Source organism: Alligator mississippiensis, chromosome 12, assembly GCF_030867095.1.
Source record: "Alligator mississippiensis isolate rAllMis1 chromosome 12, rAllMis1, whole genome shotgun sequence".
Classification (NCBI taxonomy): Eukaryota; Metazoa; Chordata; order Crocodylia; family Alligatoridae; genus Alligator; species Alligator mississippiensis.
The window spans coordinates 12,949,681-12,974,773 of NC_081835.1; the positions used below are offsets into that span (position 1 = coordinate 12,949,681).

Sequence of the window (25,093 nt, forward strand, 5' to 3'; positions counted from 1 at the left end):
GACTTCTGACCCAGTCTCCTACTCTGAGTCCTGATCAACCTCTTCATACTCATCGGCATGTGCTAATATAGCTTTCCAGAGAAAAGATGCCATTTTTGACAAAAATACATTGCTTTTGAAAGCTTGTTCTCAGAAGTGGCTAAACCAATTTGACTGAAATGAAGAAAAAAAAAATTCACACACAATTTTCAGCCAGAAGCTAATATGGACCATGGAGAGTTTCTGCTTGAATAGATGAAGTGTGGCAAAAATATAAGCAAATAAAAACAGTTCTTAAATTGGAAAGTATTATAGTAGATAAGCTTAATAGCAGACAGTACTATCATATCATGCTGCCCATGATATCGAAGTTACTGTGACCTCTCTAATGACTGTAGTGAGAAGCATTTTTTTTTTTGTGGCAGAATAGATGTGCTCTGGGAAGCAGGGGGTGAGGGGTGCTTTAATTAGCACAGCTCGAAGTGCTGCACTACTTAAAAGCACCCAGAGTGTCACATGTATCAGCTGTGCTGAAAAATGGTGGCGGACTGCTTTGAACTAAAGCTCATCAAACAAGCTTTACTTTAAAGTGCCCTGCCATTTTTTTGAGCACTGAAACAGTGATACATGTGACACTGGAGTCTGCTGGAGCACGGTAATTCCCACACTCCAACACGCTGTAATTACAGCATGTTGAAACAACCTCCCTGAATGTGTATAGGAGCCCATATGTACTATTTTTTGAGTGCATAATGCATATCAGTGAACATGGTCTCAGACTCAGAGCCTTGAGTTTACAGGCTGATTCTGATTAAGACTCTAATTATGCAGGCTAAGCTGTGTGGATGCAGTCCTGTACCCATCTGTTTCATCTGCGTTTCGTACAGGCCTAAAGATTTGCACATGGAACAGCTTGTCCAGTTGTGCAAACTCTCACACCCATGAACATAGTCCTGTGCAAGCAGTGTGTGCTCTGATGACTTAGTTTGATTGACACCTCTCCTAGTTCTGTCTGTTCGCATGGATATGAATTAGTCACTTGTGCTTGTAGACTCAGACTCTAAGGGCCCCTTTTTTGCATACTCTCAGTTAACTTAAAGGTAATTTGGGACATGAATGGATAGCAAGATCGGGAGCTAAATCATGCAGACAAAAAAGTATGAACACATGATCTGCTAGATGAGGATCCAATAGTTGCTCTCTTGTTGGGGGATTACATGAATGACATGAAATGTCATTTGAGGTACAGAATATTTATATAAGAATATTTTTCTTCTTTCATTTTCTTTAGCAGTGAAGGGGCTTCAAACATGAAGTGAATAATAGCATTTATATCAAATATTCTTCTTAGCAAATCAGGAACCAAGATAATAGTATGTGTTTGGAAAAAGTTATTGTTCTTTGTGGATTGCAGTGATTTTGATGATTTGGCTGAAGTACTCATCCAATATATCTGCCTACTTGAAATATTTGAAATCTCAAAGGAACAATTTTAAAGTTTCTCTTTCTCCTGTGTAATTGATTGATCTCTTCCTTTTAAAGGCTTGGATGGCTTTCAAACCAGTGGGACGTGTATAGATGTGACTTTGAGGGGGGCATGCTTTGCATGGTCTGAAAAAATGCCGAAAAAATTTCTCTTGCAAGGAAGATGAATAAATGCAAAATCTAGAAAGATTTCTCAGTTAGAAAGTGTGACGCTGTTCAAACAAGGCTCTGCAAATCATTCTTTGTACCAGGAATTGATATATTAAAAAATATCTTCATATTCTCCATATTTTCATACTTTTATTTTTGGATGGAGAGAAGGGAGGAGTGGGGGAGATGCCATACTGTGGCTTCCCATGGAAAACTGGTAGAAGTGCCTTGGAATGTATATATACACAAATGAGGGGAAATATATGTACATGCACACACAGACATACACACACTCTCTTTCAAAGGATCATGCAGGTGGGAAAGAAGAAAAAGGAATGAACTTAATGTCATAGGCAAGAATGAATGCCTTTAAACCTGTGACCTGAGATTGACTGGAAAATCCAGCAAAATTTTTGGAGAACCAGGAAAGGATGTCTGTCCAGCGTGGATGCTATGATACCGATATGGCTTATTTCAATCTGTAAAGTAAAATAACCCTATACCTATATTCAGTGCCTTGCTCTGATTAGAAATGGGTGATTCTACTATCTCAGGTTTTAAAGAAAAAGTCAAAATCTCGCAACTTTTTTTATAAGTCAAAAGGAAAGTTTAAAAAAAATCAGGGTGGGTCAATGAAGACATTTGAATATAGATAGTTTTAAAAAATCATTCAGATTCTGACCATTTTCACAAATAATTTTTTAAATTTGAACTAGGAAAAAAATAAGTCAGTTCAAACCAGGAAAACAGCCACTCCTTTTTTTTAATGTTGGAAAGTTTTGTCTGACAACCCAGAACCATTTTTAAGTTAACTTGAGAATTTTTATATTCTTCCTTTCTTTCAAAAAGTTTTAAAGAACTAGCAAAATGCCCATCAAGCTGGGGCTGGGGCCAGTGCTGCCCACTGTTGCTGCTTTGGGCCGCGGCTGGGGCCTGGGCTGTTCCCCATTTCCCACCCCAACACCGCTTCAGGCTGGGGCTGGGCCATTCCCTTTCCCCCTCCCACTGCTTCGGGCCTGGGCCAGGGGAGTTCTGCCCCTCCCCCTACCTGCCACTTTGGCCTGGGGCTGCTACCTGTCTCCCCCTGCTGTTTCGGCCTGGGGCCTGGGCCATTCCCCTCCTCCCCCTGCCGCTTCATGCTGGGGCCGAGGCTGGGGTCTTGGAAGTTTCCCACCTGCCCCTGCCACTTCGAGCCAGGGCCAGGGCCACTCCCCACCTCATCCCCACCACTTCGGGCCAGGGCTGGGGCCAGGGACACTCTCCACCTCCCCACTGCCACTTTAGTCTCAGTTGCAGTGAGGCACAGCCACCAGTAACCCCCACTCCCCTTCCTGCTTCCCTCCCTCCCGTTTCCTGCTGCCTCCCCTCTCTGCCAGCTGTTGTTGGGGGTGGAGGCGCTGGCCCCTGGCTTCAAGGAGCAGATCCTCCCGCTCCATCCCCTCCATTATGGTGGTGCTCCAGTCCCCATGATTCCCCTCTGCCTCCAAGGACCAGGGGAGGGGGGCAAGGCCAGGAGAGCTGGCCTCATCCCCATCCCCTCTGGCCCTCAGTCCCCACTGTCATGGCTGTGCTCTGCTGTGTGTCCCTGTTTGTGTAGGGCACTCTGATTGGCTGCCGAGACAGAATTTTAAAAATACCCCTGAATTTTGTACTCGATCAATTATAAATGAGTAATATAGCTACATTAATGTACTTATATTGTAAATAGCAATCATATTGATTTGGAAGGACTTCTTTGAGGTGACTTTGCTGGACTTTTTGAACGGCTCTTGGTTGGACTTTTTGAAGGGTTCTTGGCTGGACTCTTCACGAGTCATGGCTACAGGTTTTTCTGGAGTCTTGTCTGCTTTCTTAAAGAAAATGTCCAAGGAAGTTTGGACAGATGTTCTCCAGGGAGATGGGTGATACAGCGAACTTGTTCACTGGCATGGCATCACATCAGATCAAGCGTTGTAAAGTCAAAACTGACATCATAAAGTTGAAATGGTGTCAATTTATAAATGTTAAGTGTGAAATGTTGTAACTAGAAATGTGGTAAGTCAAGCACTGCCTGTACATATGTCTGTATTATATGTATACAATATATAGACATATTACACACACACACACACATATATATATATATAAATGTGTATGTTATACATACACATACACACACACACATGTGTGTGCATGCGTGTGTGTACATCAGTGTGTGACATCAGTTTGTCATTTTTTTATGTGTGTATATATATATATATATATATATAGTGTGTATGTGGGGCTGCCATGCCACTGGCTGTCCTACTAGGCTTCCCTTTCCCAGCAGGGTTCCATTTTTGGTCATGCCCAGGACCAATGAGGCCTCCTCCTTCCCCATAGCCTCACCCTTACCTCCAAGTTGTTTCTGGAGTGGGAGCTCAGCAGGGAGATGTTTCTTCCTTGCTGGCTGATCTTGAACTGCTCTCCACCCTCTCAGAGCTGGACCCTAAAATGGCCACCCTCATCGGCCACCTGGCAGCTCCCTGCTCCAGCCCTTAAAGTGACAGACATCCAAAAGGGTCTTCTGTCACACTCCCTATATGAGAGGGACAGGGTATTTTGAGAAGTTTGATATGCAGTTAACTTTCACCACTGTGAACAAACAAGGTACTTCAGTGAAAGAAGAGGATTAGGCAATGTTGCCAGTGTTCTTTCCTCCTGGTTAGTATTGAATTTAGGATTTTAATTTAAGGCCTCAGCTGTGAGGATCATGTGACTATGAGAGACTCTCAGCTTTCATCTAGCCTACCTGGTATCATTATTCATTATGGTTAGAGTAGATGACTTTTGAGATCTCCCTTCCAGCTCTATTTTTCTCTCATTTTTAAATTCTGTGATTGCATGTTTTTGAGTCAAATCTGGCATATGTGCCCCCTAAAGACTCAAATACTAGAAGGAAAATATGAAGACCTGAAAATGTATTGATTTTAAAAATATTACTATTATTATTAAATCAATCTTATCAGTTTAGAGTGCCTGACTCATGAGCCTTTTACACTTAGGTTGGCAATACTGATCGTGTATAATGCTGATGTTGTTTACTGGCTATAATAAAGAATACACGGCAAAACAGTCTGCCCATATTTAGAGACTTTGTCTGGAGTTATGTCATTTATTACTGAAACTATCTTCCCAGCAGATGCATTTGTGGCTTGAAACACCAAACAAATTAAATAAAAAGCCCAAGAATTGGAGCAGTTTAAATTATTTCCCCATTTTTCCTGCAGGGTTCTATATGTCAGTTTAGTTTGTTTGATGTAAGTGCCCTAAATTCATCAAAATAGTTGAAAATTCACAGTAACTGTACTTTGCATAAGCTTGGGGGAGTGGGGGTTATTTACTGTAATGTTTTTCAAAGAATTATACTACCAAAGTACTTTGAAAACTTGATCTGAAAGGCAAAATATACTGTAAATGGAAGGTATTAATTTAATAAATGTATCTACTATTACCATACAGTAGCACCTGCTATTATAGTTGCTGTTTTAGTGATGACACTATTTCCTTAATGCATATTACTTCTGAAAGTTTTATAAATCAGAATTAAATATTTGGGGCACTTTTTCAATCCCCAGTATATGTATAACTGCACTTGTGCCAAATGCATATTTTCTCTGCACACACAGCTGGATGTACTAATGTAGTCTTCCTACATGTAGCAAGGCTAAATATTCTCCTCCTTAGCCATATATTCTGTATTCCACTTAAGTGCATAGCCTCAGAACTGCAAACAGGCTGTTTTAGTTGCACATTTACCCCTAGAATGCACTTGCCCAGTCTTAATATAACAAATGGTCACTAAGTGCATAGCACTATCAGCATCACTGAAACTATCTTTGGTCATTTTCAAGGATTCTAATAGTTTCAGGGCTACTTTTTAGAGGCATTGAAAATTAGGGAAGATAGCAGTCATGAAATGAGCTAGCTCCCATCAGTTTCAAGCTGTGTAACAGTAATCTTTTGACAACTGTTTCCTATTCACTGTTTCTGATGCCAGTAGCTATGCAGCCATACGGTGGAGCCAAAAGATGCTATGCACTTAAAAAACATTGTTTATCTGCATATCAATTATCATGGAATCATAGAAAATTAGGATTGGAAGGGCCCTCAGGAGGTCATCTAGTCCAACCCCCTGCTCAAAGCAGGACCATCCCCAACTAGATCATCATAGCCAAAGCTTTGTTTAGCCAGGTCATTAAACCTCTAAGGATAGAGATTCTACAACCTCTCTGGGTAACCTGTTCCAGTGTTTTAATACCCTCTTAGTGAGAAAGTGTTTCCTAACATCTAACCTAAACCTCCCTTGCTGCAACTTGAAAGACCATTGCTCCTTGTTCTATCATCTGCCACCACTAAAAACAGTCCAGCTCCATCCTCTTTGGAACCCTGCTTCAGGCAGTTGAAGGCTGCTATAAAATCCCCCTTCAGTCTTCTCTTCTGCAGACTAAATAAGCCCAGTTCACTCAGCCTTTCCTCAAAAGGCATGTGCCCCAGCTCCCGAACCATTTTTGTTGCCCTCCGCTAGACTCTCTCCAGTTTGTCCACATCTTTTCTGTAGCAAGGGGCCCAAAACTGGACACAGTACTCCAGATGTGGCCTCACCAGTGCCAAGCAGAGGGGAATAATCACTTCCCTTCATATGCTGGCAATGTCCCTGCTAATGCAGCCCAGGATGCCGTTAGCCTTCTTGGCAACAAGGGCACACTGTTCGCTCATCTTCAGCTTATTGTCCACTGTAATCTTTTCTGCGGTGCTGCTGTGTAGCCTTGTGGTCCCCAGCCTGTACCACTGCATGGGATTGTTCCATCCTAAGTGCAGGACTTTGCACTTGTCCTTATTGAACCTCATGGCTGCATCTAGATGAGCACAGCTGTGTGCTATGCAGCACCACATACCTCACATTCAGGTGTTCTCCACATGGCAACATCCGGGATCAAAAAAACCAATGCAAAAAAAGTGGGGTGGTGCACGTGGGGCCAGTGTGCACCACCTGTAGCCAGTCACACTGTGGCTGACAGCCAGGCTCTGAGCTGCAGCCCCAGTAGGCCCTGAAGCCCCCAGGCAAGGCTGCTGGGGCCAGTCCAGTGCTGGTCCCAGCCTCCCCTACCCCACCCGGGGTAACCTGTTGCATGCCAGAGGGTGCATGGCACAGACTTTCCCCAGGAACAAGTAGCAGCAGCACAAGGTGTACCACTGCTAGTTGTCCCTGGGGAACCAAATGTCCATGCTTGTATGAACATGGCCCAAGAGAATTCTTTTGGTCCAATCTTCCAATTTGTCTAAGTCTCTCTTAATCCTAGTCATGCCCTCCAGTGTCTCTACTACTCCCTCCAGCTTGGTATAATCTGCAATCTCACTGAGGGTATACTCCACCCCATCTTCCAGGTCACTGATGAAGATATTTCAGAAAAACAGTCCCAGGACCAGTGCTGGATTTAGGCACAAGCTAAGCAAGCTATAGCTTAGGGCCTCACATTATGAGGGGCCTCGAAGTGTTGGCTGACGAACTGGACATGTTCACAGACTGGCATACCACGGTCCTGTAGAGCTGAGCGGAGAGGCCGTGACTCCTCCCACAGGGCCCGTGGTTGAGGTTTGGCCCACCTCCCTGCTCGGGGGGTGGCAGTAACTTTATCCGTGTTCCAGTCAGAAATTCCAGCTGCAGGGCTCTGTGAGGTGGTCTGCAGTATGCCAGGCTGCGGCTGTGGCCGCTTCCGGTCCACAGCTTGCCAGGCCGTGGCATGGAAATGTTGGGAAGCTCTAGCTTAGGGCCCCAGCCTGTCAAATTCTGGCCGTGCCCAGGACCAAACCCTGGGGCACTGCTCTTGATATCAGCTGCCAGCCAGACATTAAACTGTTGATTTACTACCCTTTAAGCCTGATGATCCAGCCAGCTTTCTATCCACATTATAGTCCATTCATCCAATCCATACTTCCTTAGCTTGCTAGCAAGAATGTTTTGGGAGACCATATGAAAAGCCTTGCTAAAGTCAAGGTGTATCATGTCCACTGCTGTCTCTGCATCCACCGAATTAGTCATTTCATTGTAGAAGGTAAGAGGTTGGCCAGGCATGACTTGCCCTTGGTGAATCCATGCTGACTGTTCCTAATCACCCTTTTTTCCTCCAAGCGCTTCAAGCGCTTCAAATGGATTCCTTGAAGACCTTTATCATGGACCATTAAGGACCAGTCAGCCTCACCTGTTATAGTGTGTTTTTAATTACATAGAGTGATGCTGGTCCCAGTTTTGTGCCTATTATTTGTTAAGGATCCTCACCTCAGACCCTGGAAAAATCATGGAGCCAATATGCTTTCCAATCTAATTGTTGTAGGTTAGAATTTGGCCTAACTGAAGTATAAAAGATTTCTTCCAATGCTTCAATACTTGAGAGAAAGAGGGAGAAAGAGAGAGAGGGAGATGTTAACTGCTGTAACTTTGAGCATAAGATAGTACTTGGGATCCAAGAGCTCAGAGATGGCAGAAAATGAATATAATGAGAGTGGGGGTATAATTATCTGCACTTTTCAAACTTCAGAAAAAAAGATAATTTTTTTAGCTCTAGGCAATGGTTGAGATTGGTTCTTATTATATCTAAACTGGTTCATTCATCTGTTGTAATACTTACAGTACCACAGACAGCATGCTATCTAAGACTGGCCCAGATAAGCAGTGTTTCAGAACTCAGTTCATGCTTCCCATTTTTGCAGATTTAGGATAAACCCCTAACATTAACTTTATATTTATTCTTTTATATTTTATAAATCCAGTAAATGACCCAAAGCCACTATTTCTGCAGAGATTTTTTTGTTTTTATTTTTATTTTCCCCCCTAACACCCTGGCCTATAACATCACTTTCTGTTTGTAAACAGATACTATAAAACATTACAGTTAAAGATCATAGGGTTGTATTTGTGTTGTTTAGTTTTGGCTTCAGCTCCAAAAACATGATTTTTGCAGTGCCAAATGAGCAGGAGTCCTGGCTCAAATCCCACCACTGATTTCACCCCCCAAAATTCATTGCTTCTACCACGCCCATTTCTGTTGTACGGCATGACCTCCAACTGTGTAGCGTACTGTCATGCTACACTAGCAAAATGTTGAAATATCATTTTATTTCTATTTTCTCTTATTTCATAGTAGCTTACTTTGTTTCCAATGGTCTGTTATAATGTTTTTTATATTCACCCTGCCAGTTGGCTGCATCAAAACCAATGCCAGTGTTTAATGACACTGTATCTTCAGAAATAGATGCAGGCCAGGCCCTCAGCTGGTAGAAATTTATGCAGCTTTACTGAAGAATGCCAGTTGTTTTAGCTGACTTCTGCACTTACACAGTAGAGGTTTGGCTGAGTCTATGTTCTTATTTGATGGACAAGTTAGACAGACTAATGTTTTGGTCACTCAGCCACTAACTTCTCTCTTCATTAGTAAGGTTTCTAATTCAACTCCATTATTCTACAAAATTCTCACATTTGTTTCTGTAACAAAGTCCAGCTTGAACTTTCATACTGTGGCAAGGAGGGGATCATCCTCCTTTTACGTGATCCACTTAGCAGTTACCCTGGACTTCAAATTGTCTGGGGCAGGGTGTATAACTTACCCTTTATTTCTACAGTGCAAAACACAATATGTCTGGTTTTGTTGGCCGGTAGGCATTACCATGTGTTTGGAGATTCATGCTAAACATTAGCACTTTTTGAGACTGTCAATTAGGACATCAGTATTCAGCTAATGGGCAGGGCTTCCTAGCAATATTCTATCCCATAAGGTTCATTAGGGCCCTTCTAGACATAACCAGTGTGACCCTTTTAATGTCCAATTCCTACCTGTACAATTCAAATGCACAATGCCTAAGCATGGTATATTCTCTCCCAGTTATCTAGTCACTACCAAAACTTACTCTGAGCCTAATTTAGACCTGTGAGGGAGAGACATCTATCCTTTATTTATTCTTTCATTTAAGTAGTATGCAAACTCTAGAGATGCAAAATTAGTTTTCAGAACTCCTGTATGTAGAGGCTATGGTCTTCTTTTTTTGAAAAAAGGCAATCATTTAATCTGCAATGTGTTTTCAGAGATCAAAAGGATCTAACACAGAACTGCTGTGTTGATCTGGAGTGTTTCCAGACTACTTCTGTTTCAGATTTTGATGCATCTTACCGACACTGCCCAGAGGTAGGACAGTCTTATGCAGATTCAGTCACATTCTACTGCAATCCACTGTGCCTGGAAACATCTACTGTTCCTCTCTGTGTGCAATTAGGCCACCTGTGTCTGATACCCAGCATCCAGCCTGCCTGCCTGCAGTCTAAAAACCTGGATTCAGGCCCTTTCCCTGCAGTTGGAACCGTTTCCCTCCAAGTCTTTCCCCAAGCTGTGGTACGGCCTCTGAAACACTGAAGGAGTCTCACTGCCTTTTCCTATTGACCTCTTTAGAGAAGCCCCAGGTATTTCAGATTTCCCTGATACAAAAAAACTGTTTATGCTGTCCAACTCGTGTCACAGCTGCCAAACCTACTGGCATTCCCAAGCTCTGTTAATAAACACCCCCATAGACTTATCAAATGGATTCAAGGATTTGCATCATGAGAGCTCATTATGTTATGTGAACTAGGATAGAAGGGGAAGCATGCCAGTGCATGGTGCAAATATGCGTTGACCTTTTTCAGATTCCAAGGTCTGGTGATATTAGATGTAGCGGAGGGTTTGTGTATATGAAAAATACAATAAAAACTCCCAGTTTCTAGTGACAGTAATGGCACCATTCACACTAACAGATTTTAGATCAAATACAGTGTTAGGAGAGTACTATTCTTCTACTGTTGAATTTGGACTTAAAAAAAAGACAACATTCAGTGATGTCTGATGACCTTAAAAAGGGGCAGCTTTTTCCTGGAACACTGATTTAGCACAAAAGCCAGCAGTCCCAGTGTGTGATTTAGAACAGGATGGAAATGAATAACCACCAATGGAAGAAAAGGAAACATGCTCTTAACATCTAAGTCAGTACTCATTAATATCAACGGCCTATTAAATGCTAAGCCTTTCTCTTGTTGTACTGTAATGTATTGCTTATTAAGAGCCATTTGGATTATAGACACAATTTTAAAAAAGATTTAGAATATTTTAATCCTGAACGCCTATTAAAAGAATGGAGGGTGAGTGATTCTTGTTTTCAATAGGACATAGCATGATTTCTACCTAGAAAATGCCCTGTAGAATCCACTTAGAGTGTAGTTGTTTGCATGGGTCATACGTGATGATGAAATGGTCTCTGAAATAGTCAGGACCTAATCTCTTAAAAGATCTTTGTAGATTCAAAAGGCATGCAATTGTGAATCATATGGAGTCAGATGGAGATGGGGTAACACCAGCGTTACATATTCATGTTGGTCATCTTTACTTCATTAACATGTGCTCCTTGGTTCAGTGCTTAAATACTGTGGTGAGAGACTCCTTAGAAATATATACTTTATTATATGCACATGTGCCTTTTTCCTTTTCTGAGAAGACTATAGATGACTAAGGATGGGAGGTTGACTTCATGTGATCTGTAGGAATGAGGCAGGATCCAGGTGAATTAACTAAATGATTTAAAGATTATCAGTTTTTAATTTCCTGGAAATAGTTGCGCACGTGTAACTGAACTGTGGAACTCATTGCCCTATGAAGATACTGAAGCCATGTTCTTATCCAGTCCCTCCTTTAATCCAGGTATCAAGACTATCCAGAGGTGTTATCTTTTATTAGAATATATTTGTGATATATTTAGAACCAGTTTTCATATTTCAAGGGCTGAAGCTATTTCTAACTATTGGAGATTACAATGAGATCTGCTGTGGGTGGAAATGACTCCTCATCAGCCTAGCCCTATTACATGGTTGTGACACCTTTCCCTGAAGAGTCTCCTGGAAGGGAATGAAGACAGAATACTGGACTAGATGGACCCAAATCTGATCTGTGATGGCAGTCCCTGTGTACCTGTGATTAGGTATGGAAGGGTATTTTAGATAAGGAAGTGTTGACAAGTTGTGGTGAAAAGAGAATGAAGTAGAGATCAGTTACCTACTCCTGCACAGTTAAAAGTCACTGCATACTGCATAGTGAATGTACCTGGCAATTTGCTCACTTCAAGCATTCAGAAAGCATGAGTTAGCTCTCTCCAAAATAATAATATTAAAATAAAATCGTTTCTCTTTATTGGTTTTCTGGTCTCTTAAGATTTGCTTAGGCTTAAAGCCTGTTTTCAAGCTTTTCTCCATGGACATAAGCCCTAGAAACATTTTTCCTCTAAAAAGTGAACATTACAATTGTTATATAATCCTATGATTCTGGGACCTGGAACTTCAGGGAAAAATAATAAATATAATTAGAGTGGCAATACTCAGCTATAAAGAAATAGGCATAAGAGCAGGGTAGCTGACAACGAATTGGGCACGTAGTGGTATAATAGTGAATAAGGTGAGCATTTGACTGGTCAGAAACTAAGCTGACTGTAATAGACTAGACTGTGTGTGAGTTTCAAGAGATGATGAAATGAGCAGGAGGTGCAACTGGCTGGGAGTTGGGTGGTATCAGGAACCGTGTATTTTTGATGGACAGTAAAGTTGCCTGTATTGTACACATGTGGATTCCCAGTGATGCTTTTGGCTTCGTCCTCTCCTTCCCAGACCTGGAAAGCTCTGTTTATACCATCGTCCTGGGTTCCTTTGCATTCTCTGCTTAAGTTGACACCTTGTCCCAGTTGTGTCAACATGATGATGAGAGATATTTATACTAAGTACAAAGAGATAGAGAAGGGGGGAGAAATCCCACACATGTACAGCCTTCTGTCAGGGTGCTATAATGTGTGTGTGCATGTGTCCAGGAAGGGTGAATTTACTTTTTCATAATAAATCCAGTTAAAAAAAAAATGAAAAGTTAAAATCTAGGGGTAACAGGCACACAGCTGATGAACATTGAGTCACTTTCTGTATTTTGGGGTCAGAATATGATTTTTGAAGCCAAAGTGAAGTGAAATCACAAGAGATGAAATGTATTTTTCTACCTGAATCATGCTAAATTTTCTCCAAATTTCATTACGTGACTAAAAACCACTACATCTGCTTTTCTTTAAATGGAAAGTCTGGACTCCCACAGCATCACAAACACATATTGCATATATCTGTAACTTGGCCCCCGCTGGGTTTTGCCAATACTAGCATCTAAATAGAATATTAATATTGCTGCTGTTCCTGGTGTGGAAAAATCCAGGCCTTTTTGCAAATTGATGCATAAGATATTAAGCACCTAATCCTCACAATTTTAAAAGCTCATTCTGGGGGAAAAAAAATTCTCAGATGTACCTAAATTCCCCAAAATCCAGATCCCAGTTCATTCAATCATATCCAATGCATTACAACTTTCCAACAGAGTCTATTTGTCACTTAAATCTGCTGTTAAAATGTTTTAAATGATAGAAGATGTCCAGGAACCCCCCTAGACAGCTATGAGGACCCTAATAAAGAGCTGACCAGCAAAAACACTTTCTACAATCACTTATATTTGCTAGACCGCTTCCACTGCAAAATGTCATGGGATGAAATTTGGCTGTATGAAAAAAAAGATAAAAATGTCAGATCTGGGTTGCTGTGACTTCAGTAAAACGCAGTGCACTGGGTACAGATTTATCTGCTGACTGCCCTGGCTGTCTGTCTACAGAGAAACACTTTGGGGAGCTCGGTGAAAATAAAATGAGCAAGGCCCAGTTGTACCTACCTCCACAGTTGGATTTGTCAAGCGCTTCTGTACCAGGATTAGGTTTTTTTTTTACACTTGAGAGGGAGCAGCCACTGTGTTTGTCCCTTGTCCATGTAGACCATAGAGGTCTGCAGGCAAAAATATGCTGGATCCGGCAGCTGCCAGAAGCCTGCTTTGTGAGCCTCTTGCACTGGGAATGTTTCTAGCTAGAGGGTTTGCCCCTCTGCTCAGGGTCAGACCAATCTCCATATCTGGGGTCAGGAAGGCAAATGTTCCCCATGGGGTAAGATTTAAATCTTATTATTTTGGAGAGCGCTAACTCACGATTTCTGAATGCATGAAGTGAGTGAATTGGCAGGTGCATTCACTATGCAGTTACTTTAACTGTGCAAGAGAAATGAACTGATCTCAGCTTCTTCTACTCAGATCTCCCAAGTGTGGGCTGACAACATTTCACAGCAGCAGGAGTTGGCTGCCCTGCTTCCCCTGGGGCAGGTTGGGTGGTGTTTAATAGGAGGGTTGCCATTTTTATCTGTCCATTGCTGTTGCAAAATAAACAACCAGGAGGGGCTGGACCACTAGGAGGTCCCTTCCATCCTTAAACTGTGGTGAATCGGTGTGTGAATGTCAGTTTGAGGGCAGCCTCCAGACAATGACTGGGATGCATGAATGCCACATGCCCCTGGAGGCTGGGAGGGTCATGGTGACTGCCTGCAGGCGGTGGCGAGGGCCTGGCGGTGGCGGGTGAGGAGCTCTTGCAGGCAGCCGTGGCGGTGTTGGGGGCATGACGGCAGCGAGCTGGGAGCTCTTGCAGGCAGCCATTGCGGTGTCGGGGGCATGGTGGCAGCGAGCGGGGAGTTCCTGTAGGCAGCCATAGCTGTGTTGGGGTCAAAGTGGCGGCAAGTGGGGAGCTCCTGTAGGCAGCTGTGGCGGTTTTGGGGGCATGGTGGTGGTGAGCGGGGAGCTCCTGCAGGCAGCCGTGACAGTGTTGGGGGCATTGCGGTGGCAAGTGGGGAGCTCCTGTAGGCAGGCATGGCGGTGTTGGAGGCATGGCGGTGGCGAGTGGGGAGCTCCTGCAGGCAGCCATGGCAGTGTCGGGGACATGGCAGTGGTAAGCGAGGAGCTCCTGCAGGCAGCCATGGCGGTGTCAGGGACATGGCGGTGGTAAGCAGGGAGCTCCTGCAGGCAGCCATGGCAGTGTTGTTGGCACGGCGGTGGTGAGTGGGGAGCTCCTGCAGGCAGCCGCAGTGGTGTTGGGGGCATGACGGTGGTGAGCAGGGAGCTCCTGTAGGATGCAATGGCCGTGTTGGGGGCATGGCGGTGGCGAGTGGGGCACTCCTATAGGCAGCCATGGCAGTGTTGTTGGCACGGCGGTGGTGAGTGGGGAGCTCCTGCAGGCAGCTGCAGTGGTGTTGGGGGCATGACGGCGGTGAGCAGGGAGCTCCTGTAGGCAGCCATGGCGGTGTTGGGGGCACGGCGGCGGCGAGCTCTTGCAGGCAGCCATGGCAGTGTTGTTGGCACGGCGGTGGTGAGCGGGGAGCTCCTGCAGGCAGCCATGGTGGTGTTGTTGGCATGGTGGTGGTGAGCGGGGAGCTCCTGCAGGCAGCCATGGCGGTGTTGTTGGCACGGCGGTGGTGAGCGGGGAGCTCCTGCAGGCAGCCATGGTGGTGTTGTTGGCACGGCGGTGGTGAGCGGGGAGCTCCTGCAGGCAGCCATGGTGGTGTCGGCGGTGAGGGGCAGGGGTGTGGCAAGCACTGACTGGCGGTCGGTGACCACCTGCAGATGCCGCCTGCCGCGATTGGGGACCGCCCGCAGGTGCCAGCGGCAGTGTCCGCGGCGTGGGGGCGTAGGGTGGCGAGCGGGGAGCTCCCTCAGGCGGCCGGGGCAGTGTTGGCGGCAGGGGAGAGCAGGGTGGTGACCACTTGCAGATGCCACCGGCAATCAGGGACCACCTGCAAACACCACTGGCAGTGTCAGCAAGGATGCGGGGGGCGAGTGGTGACCGCCAGCCGCGTTGGCAGCACTTTTTGCAGGGGTGCACGTCGCCAGTGACGGGATGGTTCGCACAGGAGACGTGGGCAGGGTGGCTACAGTTGAGGACAGTGCAGTCCTCTATTGATACGAAACCAGACGTCTCTACGTCCCCTTTTTTTAAAACAGAGGACAGGCAGGCGTCGGGTTCCTTCAAGAGAGATGCAGAGGGCAGAAAGTTGCCCGGTTTCGTGCCTCTGCAGGACAGAGGAGCAGGACACGGGCGGTCCTGTAAACCGACCGCTCTGCACGTGAGCCCCGAGTCGCGGGGCGGCCGGCGCCGGCTGCGCGCGCTCCTGACTCCGCGGCGGGGCGGGGCGGGGCGCGGCCGTGGAGCGCGGGGCTCGCGCCTCACCTGTCCCCACCGCACCCCACCAACCGCCGCCCAACCGCCGCCCCGCCTGCCGTTATGACGTCAGGACGCGCGGGAGGGGGGGGCGGAGAGGAGCCGCACGACCGTTTAAAGCCATCGCCGGCCCCGCGCGCTGCCCCAGTGCGGAGCAGCCGCCGCCGCGGACGGGACCTCCCTTCGCCGCCCCGCCTCCGCCACCCACCTCCGCCTCCCCCTCGCATGAGGCAGCCCGGGACGCGCGGCCGCAGCATGGTGCCGCCGGGCGGGCTGGTGCCGCTGCTGGCGTGGCTGAAGTGGCCGTGCTGCCTGCTGGAGCTGGTGCTGGCGGCGCGCGGGCAGGAGGCGCACGGGGGCCCGCACTCCATCCGCCTGGAGGGGGACATCACGCTGGGGGGGCTGTTCCCCGTGCACGCCAAGGGCCCGAGCGGCACGCCGTGCGGGGACATCAAGCGCGAGAACGGCGTGCACCGCCTGGAGGCCATGCTCTACGCGCTGGACCAGATCAACGCCGACCCCGAGCTGCTGCCCAACGTGACGCTGGGCGCGCGGGTGCTGGACACCTGCTCGCGGGACACCTACGCGCTGGAGCAGTCGCTCACCTTCGTGCAGGCGCTCATCCAGAAGGACACGTCCGACGTGCGCTGCACCAACGGCGACCCGCCCGTCTTCGTCAAGCCCGAGAAGGTGGTCGGCGTGATCGGGGCGTCGGGCAGCTCCGTCTCCATCATGGTGGCCAACATCCTGCGGCTCTTCCAGGTGCCCCCCCCGGGCCGGGGGGGTGGGTGTTTTTTCGGGTTTTTTTATTTATTTTTTTTATTTTTTAACTCTGATTTGCACCTCGCCGTGCACTTCCCCCGTGCGGGCGGGTGTTTCTCGGCGAGCCGCGGGGTAAAGGGAGCGCCACTCTCCGGGGCAGAGACACTTTTCCCAGCTCCGTGCTCGCTGTTGCACCTGGCTCCCATCTGGAGCAGCCCTCGGGTGCGGGCGGGACCCCTCTGCCCTCCCCCTTCCCCTCACTTTGGGCATTAGATTTCCCCCCCCCTTGGGCACTAGGAGATTTCCCCCCCCCCCACCCCCCCACACTTGGACATTAGGAGAATTTCCCTTTTCCCCCCCACTTGGGGGCTGGACTCGATGATCTCCCAGGTCCCTTCCAGCCCTAATGTCCCTGAAATCTGCGACGCTAGGAGAATTTCCCAGGCAGGATTTCTTTTTTTTATATATATATATTTTTTAATTATTCCATGACCCGTGTCTCCCCTCTGGGCTCTGAAAGGCAGCTCGCAACACTTGTTAAACCTAGCACAGTGCTACAGCTGTGACACTGGGAAGGCGCAACAGCCTTACCATTGAAAACGATACCTGTGTCAAACCCAGCGGTGATGCGCTGCCCACGGGCAGGGCAGCCCTCGGCGTGTGCACGCGCCTGGCATAAACTGCAGGAAATATCTCTGTCTTGATTGAAGAGGGCTCACTGAGCGACGGCTCTCCTGAGTAGAAATGCAGCCCAGCTAGAAGTGGGAGAGGTTTTGTGGGACACGCTGCCCATGGGCAGGGTAGCCCTCGGTGCGTGCACGTGCCTGGCATAAACTGCAGAAAATATATCTGTTTTGCTTGAAGAGGTCTCACTGAGTTACGGCTCTCCGAGTAGAAATGCAGCCCAGCTAGAAATGGGAGAGGTTTCGTGGGAGGGATGTATATAAATGCCGGAGTCTGAGTTGAGCAGCGTTTGCTTTAGACTTTCACAGTCGAGCGGTTCAGAATCAACCAGACCCCATTCAAAAGCAGATCTTGGGGGGGGGGGGGGCTGCGCACTTCCCGTGCAGTGAAACCAGACCTGTAAAGCCTTCGGTTGTGTTGCTGTTCATGTAATGGAGTATAACTGCAGAAAATGAGCCGTTGTTGGTAGTTTGTAAGTGTGAAAATATTCAGATCTCTAAGCTTTTTTTCACATATGACTGGGTAATTCAGATTCACCTTTTTACCAAATCCTGATGCAAACAAGAACTGCTGAATATTACTATGTATTTGATTTAATTGCCTAAATGTTTTTGCAGCTTTGCTCTGCCTACCTTAAGCAGATTCGATGCAATTATAACTATTCTTGCTTTCTGAATGCGTTGCGTTTTAGAATATGCTGGCAGAGAGAGAGAGGGAGAGAGAGGGAGGATAGGAAGATATCTTAAAAAGGCCATAGAATTGGCCCCAATAAACAAGTTAGTGATAATGGGAAGGGAGCATGTAATTAGTGAAAAACTTGTATAAATTAAAGGTGCTCCAGGCAGTTTTAACTTGTGCAGCCAGCACATACTTCGCATATCACCGTAGGTTTTACTGACCTTGGCAGTATTACATGGGGTTATATTTTTTACATGGATGGTTGGTGTTGAACATTTTTTTTCTTTGTTTGTTTGTTTTTTTTGTTAATGCTATAGGCACAAACTGGCTTTCCCTCAGCATCATGCAGATCAACACTCTCTCTTTCCATCTGTTGAGGCTATTGCAAACCCTGCTCGTTAATGTTTACATTTCTCCAGCTGTGTCTTAGGAGAGAGTTGAGAATCTCATACTGCACCCGTATCTTAGGGCCATATAAATGTGCATATATCATTAATGACTCCAGTGAGCTAATGGTTCTTTTCCTCCTGGAAGCAGAATATTGCGATTAGTCATCTTTTTCTATGTATAAAGAGGTAGGATGCACACTCAGTGCAGTTAACAGTGCTGCACACTAGCCTTGGATGTAAAGGTTTGGAGTACCACAAGTGCACCATCAGGTGCATCAATATGGATACACTGTACTTTCTGCTTCTCAGTTTCAAATCATCCATGCAGTAACTATGTGATGTCTCCACTTGAGGTTGTCATGTGGTGAAAAGTGAGGGAAGGATTCGGCACTGACAACTAGACTTGTGCAGTTCCCTCATGTAACTTAAAAGAAGGAAACTTTTTTATTTTCCACCTCCTTGAAAATTCTTGAATTATGCCAACATATAAGCATTTTGAATAATTTTTTTTTTCTGAGAATAGCATGGATTTTCTCTAAGCACAGCTCCCACTGAAGTCAAAGGGAGATCAGCTCCTAAGAAAGAACATGCTGGGTGAATAGGCTCATTGTGATACAGAGAAGCTCTTCTGGGAATAGTGAGATTCATGCAGCAGTCAAAATTGGGTCATTAAACTGACTTTGAGTTGCACATGGAGTTGTTTTTCTGAACTCTGTGGGCATAGGCACAGTGAATGAAGACAGCCTACATCCCATAAGGTCATACCCTTCTATGATTTTGTTGGCCAAATTCCCAGTAAGTTTACCAGAGCTACTCACAGCTACTTATAAGAGCTACTCGCACACAAAGATAGGATTATGAAAGAAAGGATGGAATTTATGGTGAGGGCACTGGACCAGGATAGCTGAGTACAATTCCTTAATTTGCCACCAACTTCCTGTGTGACCTTGGGCAAATCATTGAAGGTGATATTTTCAACCTTGCCTGATTAACTTAGGACATTTAAATCCTTGTGTAAGTGATTTAGACACCAAAGAGCCTCAAGCTTGTTGGAAACAAGAATGACTTAAGTTCTCTGGTGCCTCAGTTATTTTTGACAATGGGACAATAGATTTTGTGTGAGGTAATGTGGATTGTGGATTTAAGGTGGGTGGGTTTTCTCTATGTGAAAGCTCTTTTCAGAGTTTAGCTGTATAGTTTAATCCATTTCCTAAGTGGAGTGAGGAAGGTACATTTAATGGGAAATAAGAGTGTCCACGGGGAACTAGTGCAGAATAGCTATTCTGGGGCTATTGGAAACATGTTGTAAATATGCCCTTAGGTATTCTTGGCAAATATTACCCTATGCATCCCTGTGCCTCCAATTCTCCAGCTGTATAGTGAAGGTAATATTGCTTCCTATCTGTCACTTTTTCTTTCTTAACATATTAAGTTTGTAAACTTTTAGGGTGCAGGGATTGTCTCTTACTGTGTGAGCATACAGTGCCAAGAGCAAAGGGTCTCTCTTCTTTGTTAGGGCAGGTAGCCTTTAATATAACATGTCCAAAATTTACTATAATTTTAATCAATAAATGAGTAGGTATACTGGATATGGCTTTGGTTAACATAAATGGAGAAGTGTTTTAATATGTCAAGTGGATTGGTTTTTAGTTTAAGAAAAAATTTGGTTAAGGAATGTCAATAAATGTGGATATTGTAAATTAAACCTCCCGTTTAAAAATCAGATAGAATCAGCTTAGAAGCTGTTTATAAATGCATCATAGACTTCAAAGCTAGACTGCTACTGTTGCATTACAAAATAATTCTGACAATGTAAGGTAACAATAAAAACAACTTATGTTATTCTAGAGTTTGAATCCATGAAGTTCAATAACTGAATAAAAGAAATTACTAAACATTTCAACCATTTTAAACACCTAGTAAAAGGAACTATGCAATATGGGGAAATCAACATGTGTTTTAATGTATTGTAAAAGTAATTTTGGGACTGCCTTAAAACCATGACTTGTACTTAGAAATATTTAAATGAAAAAGTACATTACTGCCTTAGCTTTTCTGCCTTCAGTGAGTATTATCTTTAGGTAGTCAATAAACAGTTATTCTTTCTTTGTTGTTTAAATGGCCTCTTTCTCTTGTCAATATTAGCTCTTTTGGATAGGGCTGTACAATTCTTGTTATTTAAGGGGCGATATTAAAAACCAGTAAGGGTTTTAGAAACACAATGCAAATGGAAGTCACTGTGATTTTTGTCCCTAAATCCTTTGGATGTCTTTGAAAATATTTCTCTTTTTTGTAAACATACCCATAACCTACTGATGTTAGGAATTCAGTAGACCACGACAGTAATTCAAGGCCAAATTGAATTCTTCAGTCAAAAAAAGTATTAACAGGATTATTGAAGAAGAGAACTGAAACAGGGAGAGGGAAGGTTGCTTTGATTTATTGGATTATTTTCTTTCTTGAAATAAAATTATATTGATGCCCCTTCTGTAATTGGGCAGACAGTATTTGATTCAGAGCCTATTGAAGTCAATGCAAATCATTTTTTCTAACTCCCACAGTTTGGATCAGGCCCATGACAACTTCTAAAATGTGACTGTGTCTGTCTCTCTCTCTGTCTCTCTCTCTCTCTCTTTCCTGGCCTTTCTTCTTCACTTAATTATTGATCCATATCTCACTGGCTTCATGACTAGAATGGTGTTACCTATCCCTTCTGAATGAAAACACTGATGGGGTGATGCATGCAAAGATCTGTCAAAACTGTCTGGTCAGCACGCAGGAAACAGAAACATCTAAGCTATTATATCCTTCTCTAAAAACAGTGGCAGCTACTATGTATGTAATGCTGGAGGTGCTGAAGCTTTTGGCAGGGTGTGACTGGATGATGGGCAACAAGGGAAGGACTCTATTCAGCTCCTGGTTTTTCAGAAATCACGATAGCAGCAGGCTCCTTTTATGTTATTTGTAGGCGCTGCCAGGTGAGGAAAGGAAAGGTGTGCGTGGGGGATGAGTTTTGTAGATCATCTTCTTGAAATGGACTTAGTTCACATGTTATAATTCTATTTATCGTGAATTGTACCTTCTTCTCTTTCCTGGGGGGGGCTTTCTTGCATCTTGGCCTCTCTTATTAAACTTCCTATGGCAAACATAATTTTGGCCTGAAGACATTGGCCCTGAAATCATAACCGCACAGGTGAAGCCCTGCATCTGTTTCTTTGTAGTTACCGCTGTCTAAGCAATTGAGGTGATTAGCATATTTTTCCTGTATTATCATTTGAACGTGGACTCTGTTGTGGTAGTTGTGGAACAAGCCCGTGCTGATGGACAGTGCTTTTCTTGAAGTGTTTGCAGTCTTAGAAACCAAATTACAAGCAGAAGAAGTCTACATATGGGTGAGAGGTTGGGAGTAGTAATATGAATGTGTTTGCCGTAGATTAACTGTATGTTATAATCGGGAGATAAAGATTATTTTGTTGTTATTGAAGTCAAAGAACCGAGCAATTGCTGTAGCCACCTTATGATTACTTTCCACTGTAAGAGCTCTGAAGACTTCCAGTAGAAACAAGCCTGAGGAAAAGATTTGGAGGGAAGATAGCAGCTTTTATTATTCTGTCCTGGTGAGGATGATCAATGCATGGAAAAAAGATGATGGTACTTGTTGGGGAAACAAGAACAAGCAGCTAATCAATGATGGCATCCATAGCTTATGTTAGAACCTTACAGCTACACAGTGAAAATATATATTCAGCAAATAAATTTGCATAATTCCTCATTTATTCTCTGACTTAAAAGAAGGTGACCTGTCTGGAATGGCAAGTAGAAGGGTAATTTTAAGACGTTAATTCTTATGTAAGAAATATTGACCAAGTTTTGAATCTCGTAATGCTAATAATGTAAAACTAACTGCACACTGCATTTTGTGCTTTAGTCAGTTTTGCCCAGAGGCATTAAAACCATTCAACACAATGTGTTGCATCATCATATCAGATGCTATTCGTTCTATTTATAGTAATATGTAAATTAATCCTAATAAGTGACAATGCATGGTGTCCCAGGGATAGAATATGATGAATTTTATCACAATATTGGAAGATATGAAGCATGTAATTAAAGCCATTTGAATAGCACTGTATCCAGAGTAATAGTGTGGAGAATGGGAACCCTGACAAAGTAGAGTTCTGTGAGAAAACCAAGTCGTTTTGGAGTCCATACTTTTCCAGTAATGATGGCTAAAGTGCTCCAAAGCATGGCCTGATTCTGCTCTTGATTACTGTGGTGTAAATCCAGAATAATTACTAAAAGCAATAGAGTTGCACTGGTGAAAATCCCGCGCGAGTTAGAACATAGGGCATGATTATAGCAATGTCTGTAAATTGTGAAAGACTTTCTAAAATGCTTGACTAAGAGCATGTGGATTAGCCTCTTTCCATCCAGTGGGCCTACTCACGACATTAAATAAATGATGAGCATCATGCAGTATTTTGAATACGTTGCATTCAAAACTCCATCTTTGCTTTGGCCCCCTTCCGCCAGGTGAAGGTATTAGAACAGCACAAAGGGGCTTTGGAAGCCCTGGTTCTAGCTGAGTGAAAATTCCCCTAGTGCAGAAACTATGGAAGCCTGCCACAGGCTATCCTGGAGAAGCCCACTGCAAGCAAAGGCCTAGGTGTTTCGGGAGGCATGGGCATATTAAGGATGGGACCACAGATCTGTGGAAATTTTGGGCAGCTTTGCTTTTCTTATGGTGCTCTAATGAAACACAATAGATGCAAGTTGTGTGTAATGTTTTAGGACTTGCTAAATTGTACCTGGGCTACCCTAACCCCAAGAACAGCTTCAAATCTAGGATGTACTTTTGGTTCCCCTGGGCTTCAGCTTGTGCTATACACTTTCAAGATGCAGCATCAAATCTAACTTATAAATCTAAGCTTTGTGAAGCAATGCTTCCTATTGTGGTGCCATAATCTTATTCCATACAGTTGTACTTGTATCTTACAGCTGCTTAGTGGGAAGGTGTTTTGTTGTGAATGAGAGAGGGAGAAAAGGTGACTGCATGGCAGAACTTGTGCTGGATTCAAAATGACAGCAATTTCAAGAATAATAAGCTAGGGTTAGAAGTTCCTCTTCCTTGACCCCGCTGTACTCACCAATAGGCTCAGAATTACTGCTGTAGTTCTGAGTCATCGTGAAATAATGCAGAATCTCTGCACAGATGGCACAGCCAAAGTTCACTGAGGCTGCACTGCCGTGACCTATTTTATTTTGCATCTCAGGGGCTGTTGAGCACATTAGAACTTGTACGAGGGTGTGGTGTCAAGTCACTTGTGTGTTGTGCTTTATAACAATTAGACCTTTTAGATGCCAGTGCACATGTAAATATTTTGTGGCACAAGCTGGAAGATATGCATCTTTAGTGTTTGTGTTTGGCTGGAATGTTTCCTGAAACTTGTTTGATATAGGATGATAAAATTGCTAAATTGGGGGGGCCATGCCTTAGCTCTTCAGAGGTTAGTCCTTCAGAATCATATATTTTACTGAATGCTTAATTCATTCTTTTTTAAATAGACCGTATCTGTGGCAGTGCTTCCAGATTCTTTGACTTGAAATCTTTGACTATCAGTGTACTTGGACCATTGATATGTTTTTGTTGTCATTTTTGGATCGCCAAAAAGAAAGAGTTAGTATTACATTACATATTTGGCAAAGGGAGTTGTTGATGACTTTCTGACTGCAATAGTCTTGTGGCTAAAATCCTTACTTTGGAGAATTTTGAAATGAACTTTGTAAGCGTTTTTAAAAAAAGAGAACCTTGTAGTTTTCACAATTTGACCTTGTCTTTCTCTTGGAGTTTTTTTGTTTGTTTGTTTGTTTTTGAGATCATCTATTGTTCTGTTTTTCATTTTAGTGAAATAAATAGGAGTATATAGTACCATATAAAGTACGGTGGTAAAATGGTACTATAGCACCATGATAAGATAACCTTGGTACCGTGCTAGCATAACATACTGTGTTTAAATGCTATATGTTTTAATGGTCTGTTCAAGGGTAGCACAAACGTAACCAATTTAGAGTTAAATCTGAGGAATGAGTGGGGAATCTCTCTTCCATCTGTATGAATGGAGATTTGGATTCCAGGTTTGCGAGGAAGGGTGTGGACTGTGAGCACTGCACCCCCTGACCTCAATAGCAGGGTTGGAATGGACAAGGAGCACAGTTGTACCTTCATGTCTCCTATCGACAACACGATCTGTAGTGTTTCTTTACTTTGCTGCAATTGCTGCTATGTAGACATATGATCTGATGCACTAGGATAGATTTCAGAATCTATCTAAATGTCTTCACTGTAGTCCATTGAAAATGTTGTGGGGAAGATTTTTTTTGTCAGTATGGTAGCTAAATCCCAAAGTCAGCTGCTGGCTAAGTGACTAATGATTCTGGGAGCTAATGACAAAGAACCTGGACATGTATAGAAAATGTCACAGTTATCATGCTGATATTTATTCTTCTTTAAAAACATTACTGCATTGTATCAACAGAGATTGGGCAAGCACGAAGTGGGAAATAAGCTTCAACTTGTCAAAAGACTTCACAACTTGCTTCTGCCTGGTAATACAGAAGTAAGAGGGGAAAATGTGATCCTAACTTAGAGTTCCTTCTCAATACGTCTCCTGGGACTATGAAGTGTGCCTAATAGATGGAGTCCAAAGGCTACTCCATCTATTAGGCACCCAAGCGCAATTCTATTCTATCTTATTTGAGTCTCTGAAAATCTATTAATGCATCCTTTTTTTCTAACACACTGTCACCTTAGCCTAAAAAGTCCCCCA

At 44.2% G+C, this 25,093-nt stretch overlaps 1 protein-coding gene across 3 annotated transcripts in view; it reads left to right on the forward strand.

Annotated features, from left to right (window-relative positions):
* The first annotated feature begins 15,810 nt into the window (after nt 1–15,810).
* The window catches only part of GRM7 (glutamate metabotropic receptor 7), a 558,095-nt gene continuing 548,812 nt past the window's right edge, over nt 15,811–25,093 (forward strand). Inside the window, exon 1 of one of the 3 annotated variants that reach the window (XM_059716000.1) lies at nt 15,811–16,515. In XM_059716000.1, coding sequence (XP_059571983.1) covers nt 15,817–16,515 — 699 coding nt within the window. In that variant the 5' untranslated portion in view covers nt 15,811–15,816. The remainder of the gene's footprint in view (nt 16,516–25,093) is intronic. The other 2 variants (XM_019499726.2, XM_014604538.3) reach the window with 2 other exon arrangements.